General features: G+C 44.9%; 1 protein-coding gene across 1 annotated transcript; it reads left to right on the top strand.

Moving 5' to 3' along the window:
- The first annotated feature begins 264 nt into the window (after positions 1 to 264).
- Positions 265 to 24713, top strand: LOC110698370 (nudix hydrolase 26, chloroplastic-like). Its single transcript, XM_021875792.1, has 6 exons — positions 265 to 612; positions 712 to 762; positions 15343 to 15435; positions 16661 to 16755; positions 24129 to 24243; positions 24366 to 24713. The coding sequence occupies exons 1-6, from the start codon at positions 337 to 339 to the stop codon at positions 24429 to 24431; spliced, it is 696 nt and encodes a 231-aa protein (XP_021731484.1). The 5' UTR covers positions 265 to 336; the 3' UTR covers positions 24432 to 24713.

Here is a 24713-nt window from a genome sequence, read left to right as displayed (position 1 = left end):
ACTTCTATTTTAGTGGGACGGGTACCCGACCCGAAAAAACTAAAAAATTTGTTAATTTCCCATCGGGTTTTTGTGGGTCATCGATAATCGGAACAGGACAACCGGGTCAGGGTTTTTTGAACACCCCTAGTTGTAACTCTCCCGCAGGACATCCAGAAAGCTCCAAAATAAAACTGATTCATGTCATATAATGAAACAAAACCGTCAGCGATTTTACTTTTTTTTTTTTTTTTTTTTTTTTTTTTTTTTAATCTCAAATTATGCCAATTTTGCCCCTAATAAACAATATTTGAACTGCTACTAGTATATTCCCATGGGCTAATACCATAGTGTGGAATGGCTCTGCTCCGATTCATCTCCATCAACACTCGCCATCATCATCATCATCATCAATTCCAGATTCTGCAGAAATCCCTTACATTCTCTTCTTCTTCTTCACAAACCCATCAACCTTACAACACAATTTCTCTCTCCTTCACTCACAACTTCCTCACTCTTCGCTCTTCTTCTTCTTCTTCTTCTTCTTCTTCTTCTTCTTCATCTTCAATGGAGTCTCCTCCCGAGGGTTACCGAAGAAATGTCGGTATTTGTCTCATCAACCCCTCTAAAAAGGTCTCTTCTTTATTTCCCTTAAATTTTTTTATTTTTTTATTTTTTTTTTATTTTTTTTTTTCATGTTACATTTTTGTTGATTTAATTTCTATTTTGCAGATTTTTTCTGCTTCTAGGCTAGATATACCTGATTCTTGGCAAATGCCTCAGGTAATTTAAGTTTTTTTTTTCTTTCTTTCTTTATTTATTTATTTATTTTTATCTTTGATTAGCTTGGTTCAATTGTTTGTTGATTGCGTAATTTTATATATATTTTTTTTCTTGTCTGAAATTGAAGGAGGTGAGTTGAATTTTCTACATAATTTGCATGTTTTGAAAGCAAATTTAGAAAATTCAATTATTTCAGTTTTTAAGGATAATGTCAGAGCTGTCTGAAGCACTATGAGCGCCGTGCTAAATACTCCGTATAAATTTTAGGTCCCTTTAAAAAATTCAATTATTTTTGGTGTAAGTAAACTACAAATTTACATTGAAAAAAAATTGTGTTTAAACAAGGCCAAGTATAAACTAGGCCCATTATTGCCCATTATTTCAATTGCTTTGAACTTTTAGTTGAATGCAAGTATGCAGCTCATTGTATTGATATAGTCACAAGTATAGGCTATTAACATCCATGAATTTTATCAAAAAATTTGCTGTATAAAGTGCTTGTACTAATTTTTAAGAGAGAGATGAACTGGAAAGAAAAGTAAAAGACCCCATACCCAAATGCTATTATTATTGTTATAAAATGGTAAAAGAAAAGCAATACAAAAATAAAAAACTTCATAAAGAAAACAAAAGTTGGAGAAAAGTTCCAAGGCTGTCATGTGAGAAAAGGAGTGTAGACTGAAGAGTAAAATAAAAAATTGGATAGAGCAACTATTCAAACCTGTTTCGGGGTTTTCTGATGTCCTGCGGGAGAGTTACAATTCCGAGACTGGAACCAGACGCCTATACCTGCAAAACAACGGAGACTCCTGGTGGTGGGAGCTCCGCCTCCAACGGTCAAGTTAGTACTTGTTTAAGGAGTAATTAATGCGGAAATAAAAGTGATTGGGTCTCTCTAGGTGAGAGTGTTTAATGTAGGTAATCTGCTTTGTTAGCGTGATCAGCCTGTTATCTCCGTAATCCCCCCTTAATGAGGATTAAGGGAGGTATTTATAACCTTGGGAAACGTGCCAATCCTAGGTTTAGGTTAACCTAGGGCTGATTGGGCTTCCCTCGGAAGTTGGGCCTGGGTGGCCGGTTTCTCCATTAGGCATGGAGTATGCCACGTGTCATGACATAATAGGTCCAAGGTGGACGAATAAGCGCGTGCCACGTGGCAAGCCCTGACAGTTCCAACTGGGGGACACTTGGCAGGACCTGATTGGCCCACGTGGCGCATTCCGATTGGTGGGAGCAAAATCCCCTAATCATTTGCCCCTCACAAGTGGCACGTGACTGGTCACGTGTTACTTGTGACAGGTGTCGCACTGTAACAGGCGACGGCCTGCTACAGGTGTCACTCGGCGAAAGGCCGAGAGATTCTCCCGCCCAAATTTTGAATTCTGGAAGTGACCCTTAGCCTTCTCACTTCACCTATATAAAGGAGTGTTGACTTCAGTCATTTTCACACTTGAGAACTTTGTGAGAGAACATTCGGACCCCTGAACTTGCTCTGACATTTTGGACCCTTTCTGCCTACCGCCTGCTCTGACAAGCCGACTGCACAAGATTTTCATAACTCCATCAACGTCACTTGTTCAGGTAACCGTCGGTTCTCTTACTCTTAATTTTCTCTTTATTTTATTCTTTTTTGAAATGGCACCACGGAAGCACACGACACGACCTAGGTTAGTGATCAGCCGGTCACCGGGGACGGCTAAATCTAGGACTAGGAGTGCCGCCTGCCCTTTTCCGGATCCATCTTTGCACTTTATACAAAGTCCGACTGTCTGTGTCTATGCAGAGCATGATGGCCAGAACAAAAAAGACTGCCAGGATCTCAAATTCAGACGGCTCCTCCCACAGGGTGCCGATTAGTGAAACATCTGACCAGGCGCCAGATGTGGAAGTGAAACAAAGCGGCTTGAAAGCCGGCTGTTCTGAGGGAGGAATCAAAGTGACCCCTTCCCATTTCACAGTTGACAATTCTTCATTCTCTCCTGCTCCTTTTAAAAGAGAGGAGGCGGGCCCCTCCGGGAGAGGGGAGGAGTCGTCCTCTTCGGACTCGTCAGAGGACGATTCCGAGTCTAGCTCTTCCTTCTCTGGACACAGAAGAGAAAAACAGTAGCCTTCAAGAGGCGAGGCTTTCTCACGCAGTTGAGAAGGGGGACTATTGGGCGGAGCCATCAGCCTCTTACCGAGAGCAAAATACCCCCTACTACTGCACGGTACCTCGGGGCCGGATCACAGCCATGCAAGAGAAAGTGGAGAGCTTTATCGCAAACCACACAATGGGCCCCGACTTTTTAGTGTTTGTGCCGGATCCAGAAGACACAGTCGTCTGGTCGGCTGGTACCAGTTATGATAGCGCCTGCTTTGGCTGCTACGAGGCGGCCATCAAGGCTGGGCTGCGCTTCCCATTACATCCGGCTGTTCAGCGGATCTTGGATGGGTATGAGTTGGGGTTATGGCAGTTAGCCCCGAACTCCTGGGTCAACGTACTCGGCTATGTGGCCGGGTGCGAACTGCACGGGGTGGAGCCGAGTTTCGAGGCTTTCTCCCACATGAACTACCTCAGCCGGACCCCTAAGGCAGGCGGTACCGGCTGGTATCAATTGACGAGCCACAGGGGCTACCTCATGACGAGAGGTAAAGCAAACAAATGGAAGGACTGGCAGTGCACCTTCATCATTGAGAGTTCAGACACAGAGCTGAACAAGCGCCTCAACAGGTGGAACAGGAATCCGCCCCTTCTTGCAGGCGGCCGCAGCATGCCGCCTGTTCCCCCAAAGCTAAGAAAGAGATCTGGATAAAGGACTCTTTAAAGTAGAGTCGAGGGTCGACTCTACTTCAGGGGTACGAGAGCAAGTACCCCTGCACTGCGTCCCGAGCTTCAAATGGCTCTACGACGAGTACTTTTTGGCCGCCTGTGGCCTCAGCAGTCGGTCCTCAAGAGGTAGTCGGCCTGTCGAATACTCTGCTGTTCCGTGCATTTTTGTTATAACTTTTATTAACTTTGCTGTTTGTTTTTGCAGCGGACGCCATGAGCAAAATTACCGCCTCCAAGACTGCGGCGGTCATGTTGCGGGCCTCCATCATGCAACAAGCTTCAACCGACTCCCCCAACAAGGGGGCACCCTTGGTGGGCTTCGAACCTTTCACCCTCTTTTTGGAGTTGTGTTTATGCGTATACTGACTTTTTTCTTCTTTTTTAGACGGGTGCTCCAAGAGCTTCTTCTCCCCAACAGCCGGACCCCAAGGCCCGGAGGACGACTGTTGCGAGCTCTCCTGGTTCTGCCAGGAAACATGCGGCGGCTGAGAAACAGCCGGCCACTTCTTCTAAAACTCCAGCTGGGCCGCCTAGAAGTATGAAGTTGTCCTTGTAAATTTTAGACTTGCTCCCTTTACTAGGTCTAATCCGTTTGTTTATGCTTGATGCAGCCGGCCCTCAGACTTGGTAGAGGTTGCCAAGTCTATGATCAAGGCCGTTCCTCCAGCTGAAAGGGAGGCGGTCAGGGGTGTCGGCACCCTTGACCTAGACGGGATTGCAGGGGTCCTTGTTGAGGTATACTTAGCATATTTTTGAGTATTTGAATTCCAGGACGCCTGTTTTCTTTTTGTTTGGAAACTGACGCCTGTTCCCCTTTTTACTTAGGCCCTGCTCCGAGTGAACGGCCTTCGCAAGCCGCTTGACCGGAAGAACAAAGAGGTAAAGGCTGCAAAAGCTATGGCCGCCTCTGACTGTGATAAGGCAATGTTTCAAATTGCCCAAAATGAAGTTTTGACCATTGATATTCTTTATTATCAGGCGCAGGCTACCGCCGCTATCCGGGCTCAGTTAGAGGCGGCCCAGAAGAGGAATGGCGAGCTGGAGGCGACCATCAACAACCTCAAGGCCGAGCTGAGACCTCTTCGCCACAAGATGTCCTCATACGAAGCCTTGGAGAAATCCTTGGCCAACGTAAAGGAACGCCTGGTGACCCAGGAGAAGAGTCTTACTCAGGAGCTCTCGGGAAAGGCCGAGCAAGAAAAGAAAGAGCTGGTCCGGGAGATGATGGAAGACTCTGCTCAAATCCAGCGCATGACTTGGGGCCGCCTCTTCCCCAATGCCGACTTTGCCTCATGGGAAAAAACGTACCGCCAGTGTTCTAACACATATAATCAAGAGATCCTGGCGGCTGCTGAGGAAGAGGCGTTGGAGGAAGCGTTGGAGGAGGAGCCGGTAGTGGCGCTTGTGCCGCTTGGGGGTAATGCATCAAAGAAGGATGCAGCTGAAGCCGAGTCCAGCAAGAAGAGTGCTGACCAGGCGGCAGCTACTAATATTGAAGATCTGCCCCCTTCTTAAGCTTTATGTCTTCTTTCCACGGCCTGCGTGCCGTTTGTTTTGTATTTACCCGGCCAGGGGGCCGGGCTCTGAATATTTTGCCGGTCTTTGATGACCGGCTTCTTTTTAATGAATTTTTTGTTTTGCTTCAAATTTTTTTAAGTATTAAATATTCTGATATCCAATTGTACATTATACCGACTGTTTTACATGGCCGATAGTTGCAGACAGGTACGAATAGTTAGTCACGCCGCCTATGCCCCTGGACGACTGGTTGTCTGTTTCCAGGATAGACGATCAGTCGGCCATTTATCCAATCGGTATTCGAACCATTTTAAAGACTGGATATCTTTAGGCAGGCGGTCCTGTCATTTGTAAAATTTACCAAGTAGGAAAGTGGTTTGACCAAGTAAACATGATTGTTACCTAGTTGCCAAGTAACTGAGTAGTAGAGGTATCAAGCGGTTGGTACCGGTTGTTCCCCTTTATTCACCAATGTTTGTTGGCCTATAACTCAGGTTGTTAACCTAGCAGGAGTAGTGGTTGAGAGCCCCTGTTTGCTAAAAACAGGCAGACGACTCATACCTTTTAGGCTCCATACTAAGTTTGAGGGAGTGACTAAAGTAAACATAGGAGTTACTTAGTCTCCGTCACACTGTAGCTTGAGTAGTAAAGGCACTCCACCGCCTGAACCTTTTGATTCGCCAATGTTTGTTGGCTATTAACCCGAGTGGTTACCTAGTAGGAATAGGGGTTTGAGTGCCCCTGTTTGCCAAAAAACAGGCGGTCTACTCAAACCTTTTAGGTTCCATACTAAGTTTGAGGGAGTGACTATGAGTTAACGTTGGTGTTACTCAGTCGCCGTCACTCTTGCTTGAGAAGTAGAGGTACCAAGCGGCGGAGGCCGGCTAGACCCCTTGATTCGCCAATGTTTGTTGGCTATTAACTCAAGAGGTACCCCCTGCATTTGTCCCAAGTAATACAGGCGGTCATCTGACTCAGATGTCAACTGCTACCACTAGTTTGGTTAGTGATACAGTTATCCTTGTCTCAAAAACGGCTACGTGGTTGCCCTTGGGGGTAGTCGTATAGGTGCCGTTTAATTAGTTTATAGAGCAATGTTCCACCCAAAAGGGAGCTGCTCTCTGCGACGAATTTCATTCGGAGGGATGCCGCCGGACGCCTGCTATGATGTTGGGACAGGTCGTATTAGTTTTGAAGATTTGATCAGTTGGCTTGGCGCCTGGTCTGATCATTCGGCCTGTGGCCTTGGTTAGTTCTTGGTGAACGTAGGTGCTAAGTAAAAGGAGGGTAGCCGCCTGTTAGGCACAGGTCGTATTAGGCACAGGGTCGGCCAGACCCTAATCTTTTTTAGCTAAGTATAAGGGGGGTGGCTGTGTGTTTGGAACCAGTCGGCCCTCTTCTATGGAGAGTAGCCGACTATATGTCCAGACGGCATGCCCTTATGGTGAGTAAAATACTCGATGGAGAGTAGCCGACTGTAAAGGTACAGGCGGCATGCCCCTCTGAAGATAGAGTAAAATACTCGATGGAGAGTAACCGACTGTAAAGGTACAGGCGGCATGCCCCTCTGAAAGAATAAAATATTCAATGGAGAGTAGCCGACTGTAAAGGTACAGGCGGCATGCCCCTCTGAAGAGAGTAAAATTCTCAATGGAGAGTAGCCGACTGTAAAGGTACAGACGGCATGCCCCTCTTAAGTAAGAATAAAAATTAAACATGGAGAGTAGCCGACTATTTGTTAGTAGGCGTGCCCCTCTTAGTACAAAATTGAATATTAAGTGCAAACTTTTATTAAGTAGCCCTTGATTATTTACATCATTCAAAAGAAATATTTCTTAAGAATATCTACATTCCAAGTTCGAGGCAACGGTTGTCCGTCTGGTGTTTCCAGCCGGTAGGTACCGTCCCTGACCTCTTCGCAGATTCGGTAGGGTCCTTCCCAGTTGGGAGTTAGTTTGCCAGACTCATTAGCCCTACCAACTGCTTCCATTTTTCTAAGTACAAAGTCCCCCACTTTGAGTGGACGCCTGTGTACTTTTTTGTTGTATGATCTAGTCATTCTCAGGCGGTAAATTTCATGGCGCAAGACAGCATTGCCCCTCCTTTCAGGAAGTGAGTCTAATGCCAGGCGCATGGCTTCCCAGTTTGCCTCTTCGTCATATAGCATTACTCGAAGAGTCGGCTCGTAGTGTTCTATTGGAAGAACAGCTTCCGCACCATAAGTTAGGAGGAATGGAGTTTCTCCAGTCGCCCCTTTTTCAGTCGTCCTAATGGCCCAGAGAACATGTGGTAATTCATCCGCCCAAAGGCCGCCTGCTCGTTCAACCTTTTTCTTGAGACCGTCTGAGATGATTTTATTAAAGGCTTCTACCTGGCCGTTTGCTTGTGGACGGCCGACAGATGCAAAGTAGTGTGCAATTCCTTGGTCACCCAACCAGCTTTTGAGAACAGGCGTCTCAAATTGGGGACCATTATCAAAAACCATAGACATGGGAACCCCGAACCGAGTGATGACATTTTTCCAAATGAATGAAATTACATCCTTCGTCTTGATTCCCTTTACAGCCTCCGCCTCTACCCATTTAGTGAAGTAGTCGACGGCAACAAGTATGTACCTCCTTCCGCCTGTAGCAGGCGTATATGGACCCAGAATGTCCATGCCCCACTTAGCAAACGGTAGTGGGCTATGAATGGTAGTGAGGTCAGTAGCCGGACGGTGAATTAGTTTGCCAAACCTTTGGCACTTGTCAACCTTTTTCACCATCACCATCGCATCTGTTTCTAAGGTAGGCCAAAAGTAGCCCTGCCGCCTTGCCCGTTGAGCAAGCGTCCTACCGCCTATATGGGAAGCACAGTAACCAGAGTGAAGATCGTCTAGTATCTCTCGTCCCTTTTCTGGAGTAACACACTTTAAGAAGGGTTGAAGGTACCCCCTTTTGTGAAGTTCTCCCTTTATTATTTCAAAACTGGTTGCTCGTTTTTTCAGTGCTGCCGCCTGTTGATGATCATCCGGCAGGGTACCATTTGCCAGATATGCCCTGATTGGATCCATCCAGGTTGAGCTTCTGTCTAGGATTCCAATAGGGTCTTCCTCGATGCTTCTCTTCTCCATTACTTCCCAAAAAACAGTTCGAGGAGTATCAGAGGAGGCGGATGATGCTAATTTTGACAGTGCATCCGCCTGGTTGTTTTCTGATCTCGGCACTTGGATCAGATGGAAATCCTCAAGGGAGCCGACTGCTTGTCGGACCGCCTGTAAATACTTGATCATGGCCGGATGGGTTGCTTCATATTCGCCATTGTACTGACTCACTATCAATTGTGAATCGGAACAGGCGTCTATTTTTCTTGCCCCTGCCGCCTTGCACATGCGGATTCCGGCTAGTAAAGCTTCATATTCTGCCTCATTGTTTGAGGCCCGAAAACTGAAGCGTAGAGCATACTCGTACCTGTCGCCCTCCAGGACATATGACGCCTGCTCCACAGCCATTTGAAGTAGAGCTTCCGTCCACATATACCTTCCAGACTTGGTCTGGAACTTGAGAGTCAGGGGGACGAGTCATCTCAACAATAAAGTCAGCAAAGGCTTGCCCCTTCACTGCTTTTCTAGGCTCGAAAGTAACTTCGAGGCTCTGAATTTCTATGGCCCATTTGATCATTTGGCCTGACGACTCCATGATGGTCAGTGGCCGCTTGATAGGTTGGTCTGTATACACGACGACTGCATGTGCCAAAAAGTAGGGCTTTTAACAGCCATGAAGAGTGCAAGACCAAATTTCTCCACTAAGGGATACCTCAACTCGGCATTTTTCAGTACGTGACTGTCAAAGTAGACCGGGAGCACAGCCGTCTCTTTCAGCAAGGAGAACAGCGCTTAACGCATGATCAGAGACGGCCAGGTACATGTAGAGTACTTCTTTGGGCAAAGGGTTGACCAGCCTCGGCAAGGAATGCAAGTGAACTTTCTATTTCTGGAAGGCGGTCTCAGCATCCGGCCCCCATTCAAACCTTGCCTTTTTCTTAATTGCCTGGAAAAAGTATAAGCATTTGTCGCCTGATCGGCTTAGAAATCTTCCCAAGGCCGCCAGACAACCTGTTAACTTCTGAACCTCTCGGATGGTACGAGGCGACTGCATGTCAATGACCGCCTGCACCTTCTCAGGGTTCGCCTCTATTCCTCTCTGATTGATAAGGAATCCGAGAAATTTCCCAGACTCAACTCCAAAGACACATTTCTTGGGATTGAGCATGACATGGTGCCGCCTGAGTGTGGCGAAAGTTTCTCGGAGGTCCGACAGATGATCTTTCTGTAGTTTAGTCTTGACAATCATATCATCAATGTATGCCTCGACGTTTCTCCCAATCTGATCAAAGAACACAGTGTTTATCATTCGCTGGAAGGTAGCCGGGGCATTCTTAAGACCAAACGGCATAACCGTGTAACAGTATAACCCCTGATCAGTGACGAAGGCCGTCTTCTCCTGATCTTTCTTCCATAAAGGAATTTGATGGAAACCAAAGAAGGCGTCCATAAAGCTCATCAAAGCATGGCCGGCTGTTGAGTCGACCAGGTTATCAATTTTAGGCAGAGGGTAACTGTCTTTGGGGCACGCCTTGTTTAAGTCTGTGTAGTCTACACATATTCGCCAGGTGCCATTCGGCTTTTTAACAAGCACCACATTTGCAACCCAGTCTGGGAAGTAACATTGCCGAATGAACCCTGCATCAAGTAATTTTTTAACTTCGGCGGCTGCCGCCTGACTTCTTTCTTCGCCATGGTTCCGCTTCTTCTGCCGTACCGGCTTCTTTTTCGGATCCACGGCCAGTTTATGTACCGCCAGATCAGGACTAATGCCTGGCATTTCATGGACTTCGAATGCAAAGATGTCCTTGTATTCTTTCAATAGTTTGTGAAAGTCGTCACCTAGGACTCTCAGAGCAGTCGTCCCAACTTAGACTGTTCAGTCAGGACGTGAGTCGTCTAGGATCAGGTCCGTATGCTCACCGGCTGAGGGCGGAATTCATCCGACCGCTCCTCTGCCAATGATTGCTATTTTCTGTCTTTTCTTGCGGCCCCTGTTTGGGATGCCTTTCTCTTCTTGCCGCCTGCTTTTTGAACAGGCGCACTCTCCTTGACATTGTCAAGGTCTATTTTTCCACCACTCGACCCAGTGGCTTTAACAGTCGGCTTGACATCCGAGAGATAGCACTCTCGGGCCATCCTCTGATCTCCCCTTAGGGACCCGACTGTCCCATTATCCCTCTCAAACTTGAGCAACATAAGAGATGGGATTATAACAGCCTTGGAATTATTCAGGGTTGGTCGTCCCAGAATCATGTTGTAGGCCGAGAGTTCTTCTACTACCAGGAACCGGACTACCATGTGTCGTCCTTCCCCTTTTTCGCCCAGGCGGATGGGTAAATCCACTCGTCCCACTGGGTGGACTCCTCCTCCTCCAAACCCTACTAAAGGGTGGGATGCCGGATGTATGCAATCAGTCTGATATTTTAGTTTCGACAGACATTTGCTACTGATGAGATCTGAGGAGCTTCCGGTATCTATGAGGATTCGGCCAACTCTCTGGTTGGCCACTTTACATTCAATAACGATAGGGTCGTCATGCGGCCCTCTTACCCCTCCTAGATCTTCTTCAGTAATGACAATCTCAGGAAATGAATATTTGGAGGGCCGTTCTTGGTGAACGGAATTTACATCTAACCGCCTGATATTGTCTTTGTTGCCCCTAATAGTGGGGCCGCCTCCTGAGAAGCCGCCTGCAATGGTGTAGACGACTGCATCCTCTGTATCGGAGCTGTCGGCCTGTTGATTCTTTTTGGCCGACTGCTTTTTTGAGGAAGTGTTCCCCGTAGATTTCTTGACATAAGTGTCAAGATCACCTTGCTCAGCCAGGCGGTCCAGATACCGCATGAGACTGATGCAGTCATTGGTGTGATGACCAACATCTTCATGATAAGCACAAAATTTTTCATGGTTCCGGTTGTTTGCAGAACCCTTCATGGGGACTGGTTTCTCAATTGAGATCCGTCCCTTGATTTCCTTTAGGATAAACTGGCTATCCTTGTTAAACGCATACTTTGGGGAGTATGGTTTGAATTCTTTTTTCTTTTTCTGGGCCGGCTGTTTAGAGGAATCAGCCGCCCAGACCTCTTTTCTCTTCTCATCTTTGTTTGACGACTGTTTCTGTCGTCCTTCTCTTTTGTCGGACCTTTTCCCGTCCGACTGTTTTACCGTACAAAGATCAGTCGCCTGTATATAGGCTTCCGCTTCAATCAAGGCCTCTTGAAGAGTCGCCACCCTCTTTCGGACCAAATCAAATTTGAAGGTCGACCCGTCCTTGAGACCTCTGAAAAAGTCAGTATAGGCTACTTCATCCGGTAACCCTTGAATCTGTATTCTCATCAGGTTAAACCGCCTGATGTAAGAACGAAGCCCCTCCTTCTCGCCCTGCTGAATTGTTCCTAAATCAAGGGTCGTCTTCTTCGCAGGGATGTTCATGGCGAAGTTGGAGGTGAATAAGTAAGCAAGCGTCCTGAAGCTATTTACACAACCAGTCGGCAGGTTGCCGAACCATTGTTGTGCGATTCCTTTGAGAGTCGCTGGGAAACACTTGCACCAAGTGGGATCATCCAACCCTTGAAGGTACATCAGGTTGGTGAAGGCCATAAGATGGTCTTCTCGGTTAGTAGTGCCGTCATAGGCGCCTACTAATACATTTTTCACTTTGGTCGGCTGAGCGGCTTCAATAATTTCCTTGGAGAAGGCCGACGGCTGTTCACCAAGTCTAAGCAACCGTAGCTGCCAGTCCATAGGTTGGACGTTTTTTGCTGCATGTCCACCAAACGGAGGTGGCTGTAAAAAATACTGTTGTTGCGGCACAAACGGTAAGTTTGGTACCGCCTGGTCGCTATGAAAGCCTGACGGGAGGTGCCGCCTGACTGACTCTCATGATACGACTGCGTATGCCTCATTGAGGTATTTCGCAGACTGTCTTGGAAGTTTGAAGTAGAGGCCGACTCTGACAATCGGTCACTCTTCTTCTCCTCTAGCAGTAGCCGAGCGTCTGTGTATGATTTCCTCGACCCGTCCGCCTGAATATGACGAACAGGTTTCCTATTTCCTGGAGTAGGAAAACGGTATTTTGTGAAATCAAGGGCAGTCGGCTCCCGCTTCCTAGATTTAGGATGAGGAGTCGCCTCTCGCCCTTGAACTGGCTTCCTCTTCAGTGAAGTGGAAGGTTTCTTAGCCGACCAGAGCAGGCGGCTTCTTGTTGATCAACTCTTGAATTTCTCCCTTGAAGTCCCTCATGAAGGTCATGAGTTCGTTCCTTGTGATGGGAGCAGACCCATCAGTCGGCTGCTGCCGAACAGGCGGTGCGCCTGCTGGCTCGCTTCCAGTTTGAAGATGTTCCCGTTCCCTCCTTTCGGTATGACGGGTACGTCGGGCCCTTAGGGTCCCGTCTGAAGCTGTGTGAGCTTCAACTTCAAATTCACTCTCAGTATCGTGGTCCGACTGAACTTGAGGGTCGTCTAGGGGACGCCTCTCTTCAGGAGTTGGCACAGACTTGGATGCCATCTCAGAAGTACTCTCCCCACAGACGGCGCCAAATGTTTCGGGGTTTTCTGATGTCCTGCGGGAGAGTTACAATTCCGAGACTGGAACCGGACGCCTGTACCTGCAAAACAACGGAGACTCCTGGTGGTGGGAGCTCCGCCTCCAACGGTCAAGTTAGTACTTGTTTAAGGAGTAATTAATGCGGAAATTAAAGTGATTGGGTCTCTCTAGGTGAGAGTGTTTAATGTAGGTAATCTGCTTTGTTAGCGTGATCAGCCTGTTATCTCCGTAATCCCCCCTTAATGAGGATTAAGGGAGGTATTTATAACCTTGGGAAACGTGTCAATCCTAGGTTTAGGTTAACCTAGGGCTGATTGGGCTTCCCTCGGAAGTTGGGCCTGGGTGGCCGGTTTCTCCATTAGGCATGGAGTATGCCACGTGTCATGACATAATAGGTCCAAGGTGGACGAATAAGCGCGTGCCACGTGGCAAGCCCTGACAGTTCCAACTGGGGGACACTTGGCAGGACCTGATTGGCCCACGTGGCACATTCCGATTGGGAGGAGCAAAATCCCCTAATCAAAACCCACAACAAAAACCCACCTAGCCACTCGTCATAATATGATCACTCACCTTACCGCTACTATTTTTGTACATAACATTACTAAATCAAAGGATTCGAAGGCCCCTGTTATCTTTGTATCTTGATAGTTGTAGGATGCTAAAATGTTTGAGATTTTGTAATATGATTTAAGAGAACGTCTGTTTAGTGGGGAAGAGCTGAAGTAGTGGTGCTTTCACCTCTGATGCATTAATAGGGTTTAAGGTTCTTTATAGTCATTCTAGCACTTGGAAGTTACTTTCACATTTTATATTAATCACCATTGGTCATATTCAAGGAGGGTCATAAGTAATCTTTTTTAGAAATCGAATGTAATTGGGTTGCTTTTGTGAAGTATGGCCATTACCAGTAAACCTTGCCAACTTGGGTTGATTTTTCTCTGAATCTAACTTTTCTTCTTCTGAATGTAGAAAAGGGCAGAGGAGCGACATTTTAGTATCCTTTTTTACTGTCTTTGTAGATTGTGAATTGCATGTCATACTCCTATTACAATCTTTTGAATGATGTATGGTGTATCTTAGAACTTTCATTTTCAGAGGTAATCAAGGGACCCCCTTGATTGTTTGTTGGGGGTAGCTTACTAAGTTGATGAGAATCTTTGTTATGGCTGTTATAATTTCATTATAGGAGAGTGTATTCCTTTTACTACCAGCTTGTGAAAAAGCCAAATTCACAATCCTTTCCTTTTTTTTAACTTTATTTCGAATGTTAAGGTATTCATGTGTGTGAAAGCTTTTCTCTAGGTTGCTAGATTTCTACTCATATGAGGAGGCATGGAATCATTTGTTTTTGCATTGTCGTGTGATGATGTATCTTTATGATAGGTTATCTGCTTGTGAATCATAGAATCATTCCTATTTATGTAGTTTGGTAGGCCCATTATGTTGGTGCTTTGGTTGGGGAGAAATAATTGGTTTTACCATGGTTGGGAGTTTTCTTTAGTTGCTTTGTGTGAGCAAGTTCCAAATGATGTATTAGCTTTACTTTAGCCTCATGTAGACTTGGCAATCTTGACCCAGACCCGATGACCCGACCCGAATGGCCCGACCCATGACTCGAAATTGACCCGAAAACAGTGACCCAAAATTGACCCGAAAACAGTGACCCAAAATTGACCTGAAACTCGAAATCAACCCGATCTGATTCATACCCGACCCGAAGTGGAATTGCCCTGACCTTGACTAGAAACCCGGAGTGACTCGACCCGAAATTGACCCGATTCCCAAATTGACCCGACCTGAATTTATCTTGAATTAATTGACCCAAACAGACTTTAAACCCGAAGTGACCCGATCTAAAATTACCTTGTACTCGAAATGACCAATTACATTTTAAGCCAAATACTTGACCCTAGCAAACCCAAATAGAAAATACTCGCAACCAAACTGACTCGATTTTTAATTTTTTAATTTATTTGTAATGTACTAAAGTGTAACAGTGTAAGTAATTTACATATTTTGAGTATTACTTTTCTCAATGTTACTCATATTAACACTAACAATTATATTTTCAATAAAAACAATAATAATTATTTCGTATAAAAAAAAAATCTACTAATAAAGCTTGACTCAAAGTATCAACCAAAACTGTCCTGACCCGAGTTTGACCCTACCCGATCTTGACCCGATATATGGACCCGAATTGACCCGACCCAAAGGCGACCCGAAGTATTGACCCGAACTCGACCTGAAACCCGAAACGTCCTGACCCGAGCCAAACCCGGCCCGAATATCTGTTGACCCGACCCATATCCGACCCGAACGACCCATTTTCCACGTCTAGCCTCATGTTCTTAGGGAATTTCTAGCCCTCTACATGGTCATAGTTTTTAGGTCGTATATTACAGTATGCTTTCTTATCTCAATAAAAAAAAATATATAATAATAAAGAAAGAAAAAAATGGTGTTGTTTATTGATTTTTAACTTTTCATGTACAGCCCTTAGGTTGTCTCCAAATGATAATATAATTATTATTATCTCTCTCTGTCTAGCAGAAGCCCATTTCTTGATGTATTGATTATTGTGTTAAGCCCGGGGCTGATGCTGTTGTGTTTGCAGGGTGGTATAGATGAAGGTGAAGATCCCCGAAATGCAGCTATCAGGGAGCTTAGGGAAGAGACTGGAGTAACTTCAGTGGAAGTCCTTGGAGAGGTTAGAATTCTAATTTGTTTTACTTAAGCTAAGTGTAGATGATGCTTTTTAAATATTTTGTAAAGTTGTGTAGTTTGTCATGTCATGTGTTTATTACTCTTTCCATAGAAGTAGGGGCTTGATAAGGGAATTTGGGAAAGAATTTAGGCTCTGCTTGTTTTAACGGGAAACAAATTTTGGGAAATGATTCTCCATGGAAAAAAATTTCCAAGGGAGAACACAATTGTAAAAATAGTTTTCCATTGTTTGTGTCCCTACAAGAAAAATTATACAGGAAGGGGAAAATAGGAGTGGAAGGGAGAAGAGAGAGGAGAGGTAAGGGATGTAGAGAGTAGGGAGGTGGCATACCTTTCTTTAGAAGGAAAACATTTTCTACTTATGGGAGAATTATTTTCCACCTTTGGGTAAGTTGTTTTCCATATCTTTACTTACCAAACAATGGAAAATGAGAAAATCGTTTTCTAGGAAAATATTTTCCATCAAAATAAACGGAGTCTTAGTGACTCAAACAATCCCTATACAGTAAATATGCCATAAAAGGGCTTGATGGTTCTCTGAATTTTGTGATGGCTCCTAGGTTTTGTGTGCACTAAATGTGTATCAATAACATATGAAGTGATAGATAGGAGAGACCGAGAGTGCTATACCATCATCTACTAATGTAAACTTAATGAGAAGTATATATAAGATACATGATATCTAATTTGGTGTAAGTATAGGGTAAGTGTATGCTCTTAATACAACATTTCTATTCAATGCTAATGATGCTTATGTCTCCCATCTATCTTTATATTCATAGGCCTATTGTGTTTATGTGCCTCTATCTAAGCTCAGACTTTTTGATTATATATTTCTGGCTTATTTATGTAGCTTTTGTTTGCATTTGTGAAGGCTTATTTTTTGCACTGAAAGCTTTTTGGCCATGAATTCGTCTTTTTATCTAAATTCCTAGGCGTGACAGGCTATCATTAATTCATATCTTAAGTGCTTTTATGGCCAAACAACTTGAATATAAGTTTTTGTTTCACTTTCATGGATTTACAGCCTTGATCTGTTCTCGAGTATATTAATTTTACAGATTTTGGTTGCAAACCCTGGTTTTGCAATGTTTTTTTCGCAAATTGGCATACCCTTGTATGCTGAATTGGAATCTTTTAAGCATAACTGGCCAAGTCTAATACAAAGTATTTCATATATACACTTTAACTTTGTTTTATTAAAACAGGTTCCCTATTGGCTGACTTATGATTTCCCTCCAGATGTAAGGGAGAAACTCAGGCATCGATGGGGATCAGACTGGAAGGGTCAAGCCCAAAAGTGGTGAGTGCTGACCTTAATGTGCCATTTTGGTGTTTTGTTTTGTCATTTTGGTGCTTGTTGTTGTTGAATTTACCTTTTGGGTTTGGCAGGGACTGACTTTCTCGACCAAGCCAAACTACTTCTCCGGTGGACTCTTAATTTAATTATTTAAATAAAAATGTAATAGCATAGAGTATAATTAATTGAGAACGTAATTGAGATTAATTTGCTATGATTCACGCTGAGCAGAGGCTTGATTGATTGTACTGAATAATTCTGAAAACAGATTACAAAACATGACTTGAGGCCATGAATCTCTAAGTAGCTTTAGGCTACCACTCTCATGTGTTTCCTCACAATTTTCTGGATGTCCTTTCCCCTCTCACAACTTTCAATTAAGTACAACCTTTTACAACTAAATTTAGATAAAACAAAAGTAATGAAAATAAGAGCCTAAAGTCTTCTTGCTTAATTAGTGAAATAGCTGCTCCCCTTTGTTGCCTTGCTCAAAATGGACCCTTCCACAAAGTAGCCTTGTTCCTTGCACATTGTTGCTTAGTGCCTTGAGTTGCTGCTGCCCTGTATGCTGCTACTGCTTTGCTGCTGCCCCGGAAGCTGCTGCCGACCTATGAGTTGTTGCTTTTGTGGCCTCGGACGGCGAGTGTACACCTGATTTGTTGACCTGAGCTTGGGTCCATAACAATACCCGCCTCCTCGAGATTCACCTTGTCCTCAAGGTGGAATGATGGAAATCGAGCAAGGATCATCTTGCAATCCTCCCACGTGGCTTCAAATTCCGCAGCCCCTGCCACTTAATCAACACCTCCATCCGTACACTTCTGCCCCTAACCACCTTTCTGGAATCCAAAACGGCCTCGGGTTCCACCACCATTTCCATATCAGGGGTTAGTTGGATTGGGATAGTTGGATTCACGGGTATGGACCCCACTGCCTTCTTGAGTTGAGATATGTGGAACACGGGATGAATTCGGGAAGTGGGTGGGAGGTCTAAACGAGGCCACCTTACCCACCTTCTCTACCACCGTGAACGGCCCATAATAACGAGCCGTAAGCTTCTCATTTGGATGAATTGCTAGTGACCTCTGTCGGTACGGCTGTAATTTCAAGAACACTGATTCCCCAATATCAAATTGCCCTTCTCGTCGCTTACTATCGGCATACCCTTTCATAACTTGCTGAGCCCGGAACAAATTCACCTTCAATTCATCTAGCATTAAGTCCCTTTCTTGCAAATGGACCTCCACCAAACTGACCGGAGTTTGACCAGCTCCAACCCTCCATAATCGCGGAGGCGTGCGCCCATACACTACCTGAAACGGTGTTACTTTGGTGGAAGAGTGTGGCGAGGTGTTGTAAGCATATTCCGCCCAATGTAACCATGATGCCCAATTCCGCGGTTGCCCCGTGATAAAGCACCTGAGATATACCTCCAACCCTTTGTTAACCACCTCTGTCTGCCCGTCCGTTTGAGGGTGATAGGACGTGCTTCGCTTGAGTTGTGTTCCTTGTAATCGGAACAACTCTCTCCAAAACCCACTCAGAAAAACTCTATCCCTGTCCGAAACAATGGACTTCTGAATCCCATGTAGACGGACCACCTCCTTCGTGAAGGCTTCGGCCACCTTGACTGCCGTAAATGGGTGGCGTAGCCCAATAAAATGGGCGTATTTCAAAAGCCGGTCTACGACTACCAATACGGAGTCCACCCCCTTAGACAAAGGAAGACCCTCAACGAAATCCATTGACAACTCTTCCCACACTAGTTCCGGCACTGGTAGCGATTGTAGCAACCCCAATGGCGTTTGTTGGGAACTCTTGTTCCTTTGGCAAACCTCACATCGGTGCACATAATCGCCCACGTGGCGGCGCATCCCCACCCAGAACCATTCGGCGGCAACTCTGAGGTAAGTTTTAACCTCTCCCTCGTGGCCTCCGGTCGGAGAATCATGGTATTCATGGAGCAATCTAGGAATAAAAACAGAGGTGGGAGGAAGTACTATCCTTCCTTTATATATTCTCGTCCCCTTTTTCTAGGCCCAAGCGAATTTGGGCCAGCCATTTTCAAGCCTTCATCTCCTCTTTCAGAGTCTCCCATTCCACTACTCGAGAACAAGTCAGAGTACTTAATTGTGTTAAATAATGGTCTCGACGTGATAAGGCATCGGCGACACGGTTGGAAGCCCCAGGCCGATATGGCACTTCAAAATCGAACCCCACTAATTTTCGCATCCATTTTTGATGTTCGCTGCCCACCTCTCGTTGTTGGGTAATGTAACGGAGGCTTTGTTGGTCGGTTCTAACAATGAAATGTCGACCAAGGAGATAGTGCCTCCACTTGACAATAGCAAGAACTATGGCCATGAGTTCTTTTTCATAAATCGACTTCTCCATAGCCCTCATGCCAAGTAGTTTGCTATAGTAGGCTATGGGCCGGCCCCCTTGCATCATCACGGCCCCAACTCCAAAACCGGAAGCATCCGTTTCGATCACGAACTCCTTGGTGAAATCGGGCATAGCTAGAACGGGAGCCGAGATCATGGCTCTTTTTAGAGCTTCAAAGGCTTGGGTAGCCTCTTCCGTCCAACTAAAGCTATCTTTCTTGAGTTGGGCCGTTAATGGCCCGACAATTTGAGCATAATGGAGAACAAACTTTCGATAATATCCGGTAAGCCCAAGGAACCCGCGTAGCTCCCTTAAATATCGGGGTATCATCCACCGTAGAATGGCCTCCACCTTCTCCCCATCCATAGCTACTCCACTAGTCGAAATCACATGGCCCAAGTAGGCCACTTCCACTCTTTCAAACTCACATTTTTTTAGATTGGCATACAACTCATTTCTAGCAAGCACCTCCAACACCTTTCTCACATGCTCTCTATGTTCTAGCTCGTTCTTACTATACACCAAGATATCATCAAAAAACACAAGGACAAATTTCCTCAAGAATGGCCGGAATAGATCGCTCATGAGGGATTGGAAGGTGGCCGGGGCATTGGTTAACCCAAATGGCATCACTAAAAACTCATAGTGCCCTTCATGAGTCCGAAAGGCGGTTTTGTAAGTATCTTCGGGTTTGACCCGAATTTGGTGATAGCCCGATTTCAAGTCAAGCTTTGAAAATATTGTAGCCCCATGCAACTCATCTAGCAACTCATCGATCACCGGTATGGGATATTTATCGGGAACCGTCTCCTTATTCAAGGCCCGATAATCGACACAAAACCTCCAAGATCCATCCTTATTTTTAACAAGCAAAACCGGGCTACTAAACGGGCTTGTGGAGGGTCTAATGATTCCGGCCTCCAACATTTCCGCTATTAGTTTCTCAATCTCATCCTTTTGAACTTGAGGATAGCGGTATGACCTCACACTCACCGGGTTGCTTCCCTCCTTAAGTACAATTGCATGCTCATGCCCTCGGGATGGTGGCATTCCGTGAGGCATCTCAAACACTGCTTGGAACTCCTCTACTAACTCCCTCAAGAATGCCGGAACTTCCCTCTCTTTCGGCTCCTCTTCCAACTCCATCCGATTAACCTCCACCAACACTCCCCCTTTATTTTTGCAAAGGGTCCGAATCATTGCCCTCAAGGACACTTGTGTTTTCTCCAAAGTGGGATCCCCTCTCAAGGTAACCAGTGAACCGGCCATGGTGAAGTGCATCACATGAGTTTTCCAATTGGTGGTGACCGAGCCAAGCTTCTCAAGCCATTATACTCCCAATATCACATCGGCATTTCCCAACATTAATGGCAAGAAGTCCTCCTTAATGGTCACTCCTCCCTCAACTCTCACTTCTACCCTCCTACACACACCACTTCCATGCACGGTTTCCCCATTTCCAAGAGACACCGCAAACTCCCCCTTACCCTCTATGTCTAATCCTCCTTCTTCTACTAGCTTCAAAGAGATAAAGTTGTGAGTGGCTCCGGGATCTATCATGACTATCACTTCCTTTCCACGCACCATCCCTTTCAACTTCATTGTCTTTGGGTTAGTTAATCCAACCACTGAGCATAGTGACACCTCAACCGCCTCTTCTTCCTTCCCTATCCCCTCCGGTTCTTCCTCTATCTCCTCCAAGTCATCCGCCACCATCAAAACACTCAACTCCTTTTTACAACGATGGCCGACCCCCCAACGCTCATCACACCGAAAACATAATCCCTTGTCTCTTTTGTCTTATAATTCGGCTTCCGTTAGTCTTCGGGTTTCGGAAAAAGGTCGAGAAGTTTGAGTAACGGTAGTTTTGCTTCCACTCACGGATGCAAGAGACTCACTGGCCTTGTTCCAATTTCGGTTTGGGCCTGAAGTTGGAGGCAGCCCATAAGTGGAAATGAGGCCCCCACTGGTTCTACTTCCCCCTCCACCTAAGTATGTCACCATGGTATTTTGACCTCCTTTCCAGGAACCAGCTTCTCTTCTGCCTCCCCCTCTATTTTTCTCTTCGATTCTTGCTGCTAGCTGCATTACTCTCCCTAAGTTCTCAGGTTCCCACATTCTCAGTTCCCTCTTGATTTCATCCTTCAGCCCATTGATGAAGGAATTTTTCATTACCTTCGCCGGAATGTCCTTCAACGGAAAGGCTAATTCAATGAATTTCCGGCGGTACTCCTCTCCAACGCCAGCCACTGTTCCTAAAGCTCCCCTCCTTGTGCTTGCCGGAATTCCTCTAAAAGCCGATCCTGGAAGATCTTCCCAAGAAAGGAAGGGCCGCCGGTCTGCTTCCAGGTAGAACCACTGAAGCGCGGCGCCGTCTAGAGCCACTTCAACGGTTGCCAGCCTCTCAATTTCAGTTAAGCCATAAAAATCGAAGTACCTCCGAATTCGCATTACCCAATTATTTGGTTCTCTCCCCTCAAAGATGGGCATCTCCATACGCCGTGGTCGCCACCCACCGTCGTCTCCAGGTCCGTCGCCCCATCCCGTCCTCTCCTGCTCCCTCCTGCCCGGAGTTTTATCGGAGTTCCCTTCACCCGTTCGACTGTTCTCACCCTCATCCCTGTTGTGAGGGTTGTGGCGCCCCTGCCCTTCATTCATGGTATTTCGGAAGGTGGTGCGTATTGGGGGGGGGGGGGGTTGCGTTATCCGGGCTTCAAGTGCAGCCAGCTGTTTGGACAGGGCTCTCTGGTTCGCCGCCATCTGTTCTGTCAGGTGTCGTTGGTTCTCCGCCTGGGTCGCTAGCAACCTTTTTATGGTGGATAGTCGCGTATCCACCTCTTCGGATTTTCCCTCCAGGGCTTCGAATCGTTGAGCGTTGGTGCTCACCATCTCTGTTCCTCGATCGGCTGCTCTGATACCAATTGGCAGGGACTGACTTTCCCGACCAAGCCAAACTACTTCTTCGGTGGACTCTTAATTTAATTATTTAAATAAAAATGTAATAGCATAGAGTATAATTAATTGAGAACGTAATTGAGATTAATTTGCTATGATTCACGCTGAGCAGAGGCTTGATTGATTGTACTGAATAATTCTGAAAACAGATTACAAAACATGACTTGAGGCCATGAATCTCTAAGTAGCTTTAGGCTACCACTCTCATGTGTTTCCTCACAATTTTCTGGATGTCCTTTCTCCTCTCACAACTTTCAATTAAGTACAACCTTTTACAACTGAATTTAGATAAAACAAAAGTAATGAAAATAAGAGCCTAAAGTCTTCTTGCTTAATTAGTGAAATAGCTGCTCCCCTTTGTTGCCTTGCTCAAAATGGACCCTTCCACAAAGTAGCCTTGTTCCTTGCACATTGTTGCTTAGTGCCTTGAGTTACTGCTGCCCTGTATGCTGCTACTGCTTTGCTGCTGCCCTGGAAGCTGCTGCCGACCTATGAGTTGTTGCTTTTGTGGCCTCGGACGGCGAGTGTACACCTGAATTTGTTGACCTGAGCTTGGGTCCATAACAGGGTTGTGAATGAGGCTGTTGAGAGTGACTTGGCAATAGCGTTGATATTTAGATGTTTGTCATGATTTCTCTTTGGGGTATTTTCTTATATGAGTATTAATCCAATAAAAGAAGGGTTATGATCCACTTCCATTTTTTGTCTTTGGTTTGTTCATATTGCCCTTTGGTTCTCTTTTTAATTTTTTATCCATTGTCTTGGTGAAACTTAGCTTGTTAACTAGGTAAGTAGGTACCAGCAAGTGACAATTTTATAAATTTATTATGCAAAAGAGAATGCAGTTATTAATTTTTAGCTGTTGCTTAACAAAGCAACTATCAAGTAGCAAAGCTATATAAGGGTTTTTTCATTGGGTGGTTAACATATTATAAAAAGATTCTTTTGCTTCTATCACCAATTATCAAAAGTTTGTGTTTCTAGACAACTATGTTACATGGACTCGGGAACGGGCGTCGGACACGGACACATGTCTAAGTGTCCGATCCAACACGTCTATACGTCACTTAAATTTATAAAAATAAATTATATATTACAAAAGTTTTAAATTTTTCATTACGTCCAACCCCCCCCCCCCCCCCCCCCCTTTTTTTATTTTATTTTTTTATTATTAATTCTTTCCTCGATAAATTCTCCTAATAAATGGCAATCTTCTTCTCTCCATCTTCTCTATATCAATGGTGGTCTTCAAACAAGATGTGTTTTTCTTTCATGTTTCTCTTCTTTTTTCTTCTCTACTCTTAATGGAAGTGTCCGAGTTAGTGAAGGTTCGGACACGTGTCAGATTAACATAGCTAGACAATATAGTTGCGATTTGAAGTGCGATTGAGGTATTCAGTACAAATGTGTTTGTTAGAAATGTTGCCGTATTAGGACATTTTTGTATACTAATATGCTCTGAATCCACTGGAAGACTGGTTAGACATTCAATTGCTATGTCTGCAGGCCTGCAGCCTTGATAATTTTTTATAAACTTTCTTTCGAGTCTTGTCACCTGTGATACTCAGGGACATCTAATGGGTGGTCCTTAAAACTTCTCTAATATTGGAAGCACCAAGGAATGGCTATGGGGTGCCTCTTAAGAATAGGGGATGAGAAATTTAAAGGGGGACAGTTTAAGGATGGTTGAGGAGGTTATACACTCATTTTCTTCCTTTTGAAATACATTTGTTTCTGACATGAGGGGGAGTTTTAAACCAAATTTGAGATGACTGCAGTTCAGAAATTTAATGTGACTCCATAGAAACAGCTTTACCGACAATTCATAAGAACAGCACTACTTCATTTGTTATACATATTGTCATATTTTGTTGGATAAAAACAGAAACTGATACTCGTAAGTCATTGATTATTGAAAGTAAAGTTTCATATTATCTGGCTGACTGATGACAGTGGTTCAATAAAATGGATCTAGAAAAGCTGCTTAAGTGGACACACCCTCAATAAAGATAAACTGATTCTGATTAAGCGAGCAGGTTTCTAATGAAGTTGCTGGGAAATGAGGATGAAATCAATCTCTTGGGCGATGGCACCGAGAAGGCTGAATTTGGAATGTGGGCATGGATGACACCCGAGGAAGTAGTGGAGCATGTAAGCTTTCCATTCTGCTAGACGAAGTTATTATACTTGTAGTATATGCTCCGTGGTATCATCTCATCTTACTTTATCTTATACGAGTACAAAGGTAACAAATTCTTTTTCTTACAATGCAGGCTGTGGACTTTAAAAAGTCTGTCTATGAAGAAGTCTTGAAAGCTTTTGCACCTCATCTTCAGTGACAATTCTCAAGTCGTCTTCATTCCTGCGGCTTCTTCTCATTAGATAACATCAATTTGTGACAATGTCAGCAACGTATTAATATGTTTTGTATACTTCTATGAAAGTTTTTATCAGCTTGTATTTTCGGACGATTTACCAAATTAAGCTTAATTCACAAACAATTTTGTAAAGTAGACGCGTGACAAAACTATTTACCAAATTAAGCTTTCAGGGTAAAACGCTGTTCGTTTTATACCCTGGTTTTTTAAGAAAAAAAAAATCAATTTGTAAAACACTGTCTG

This window comes from Chenopodium quinoa, unplaced genomic scaffold (genome assembly GCF_001683475.1).
Source record: "Chenopodium quinoa cultivar QQ74 unplaced genomic scaffold, ASM168347v1, whole genome shotgun sequence".
Taxonomy (NCBI): Eukaryota; Viridiplantae; Streptophyta; class Magnoliopsida; order Caryophyllales; family Amaranthaceae; genus Chenopodium; species Chenopodium quinoa.
This window is presented reverse-complemented; position numbering and strand designations above follow the sequence as displayed.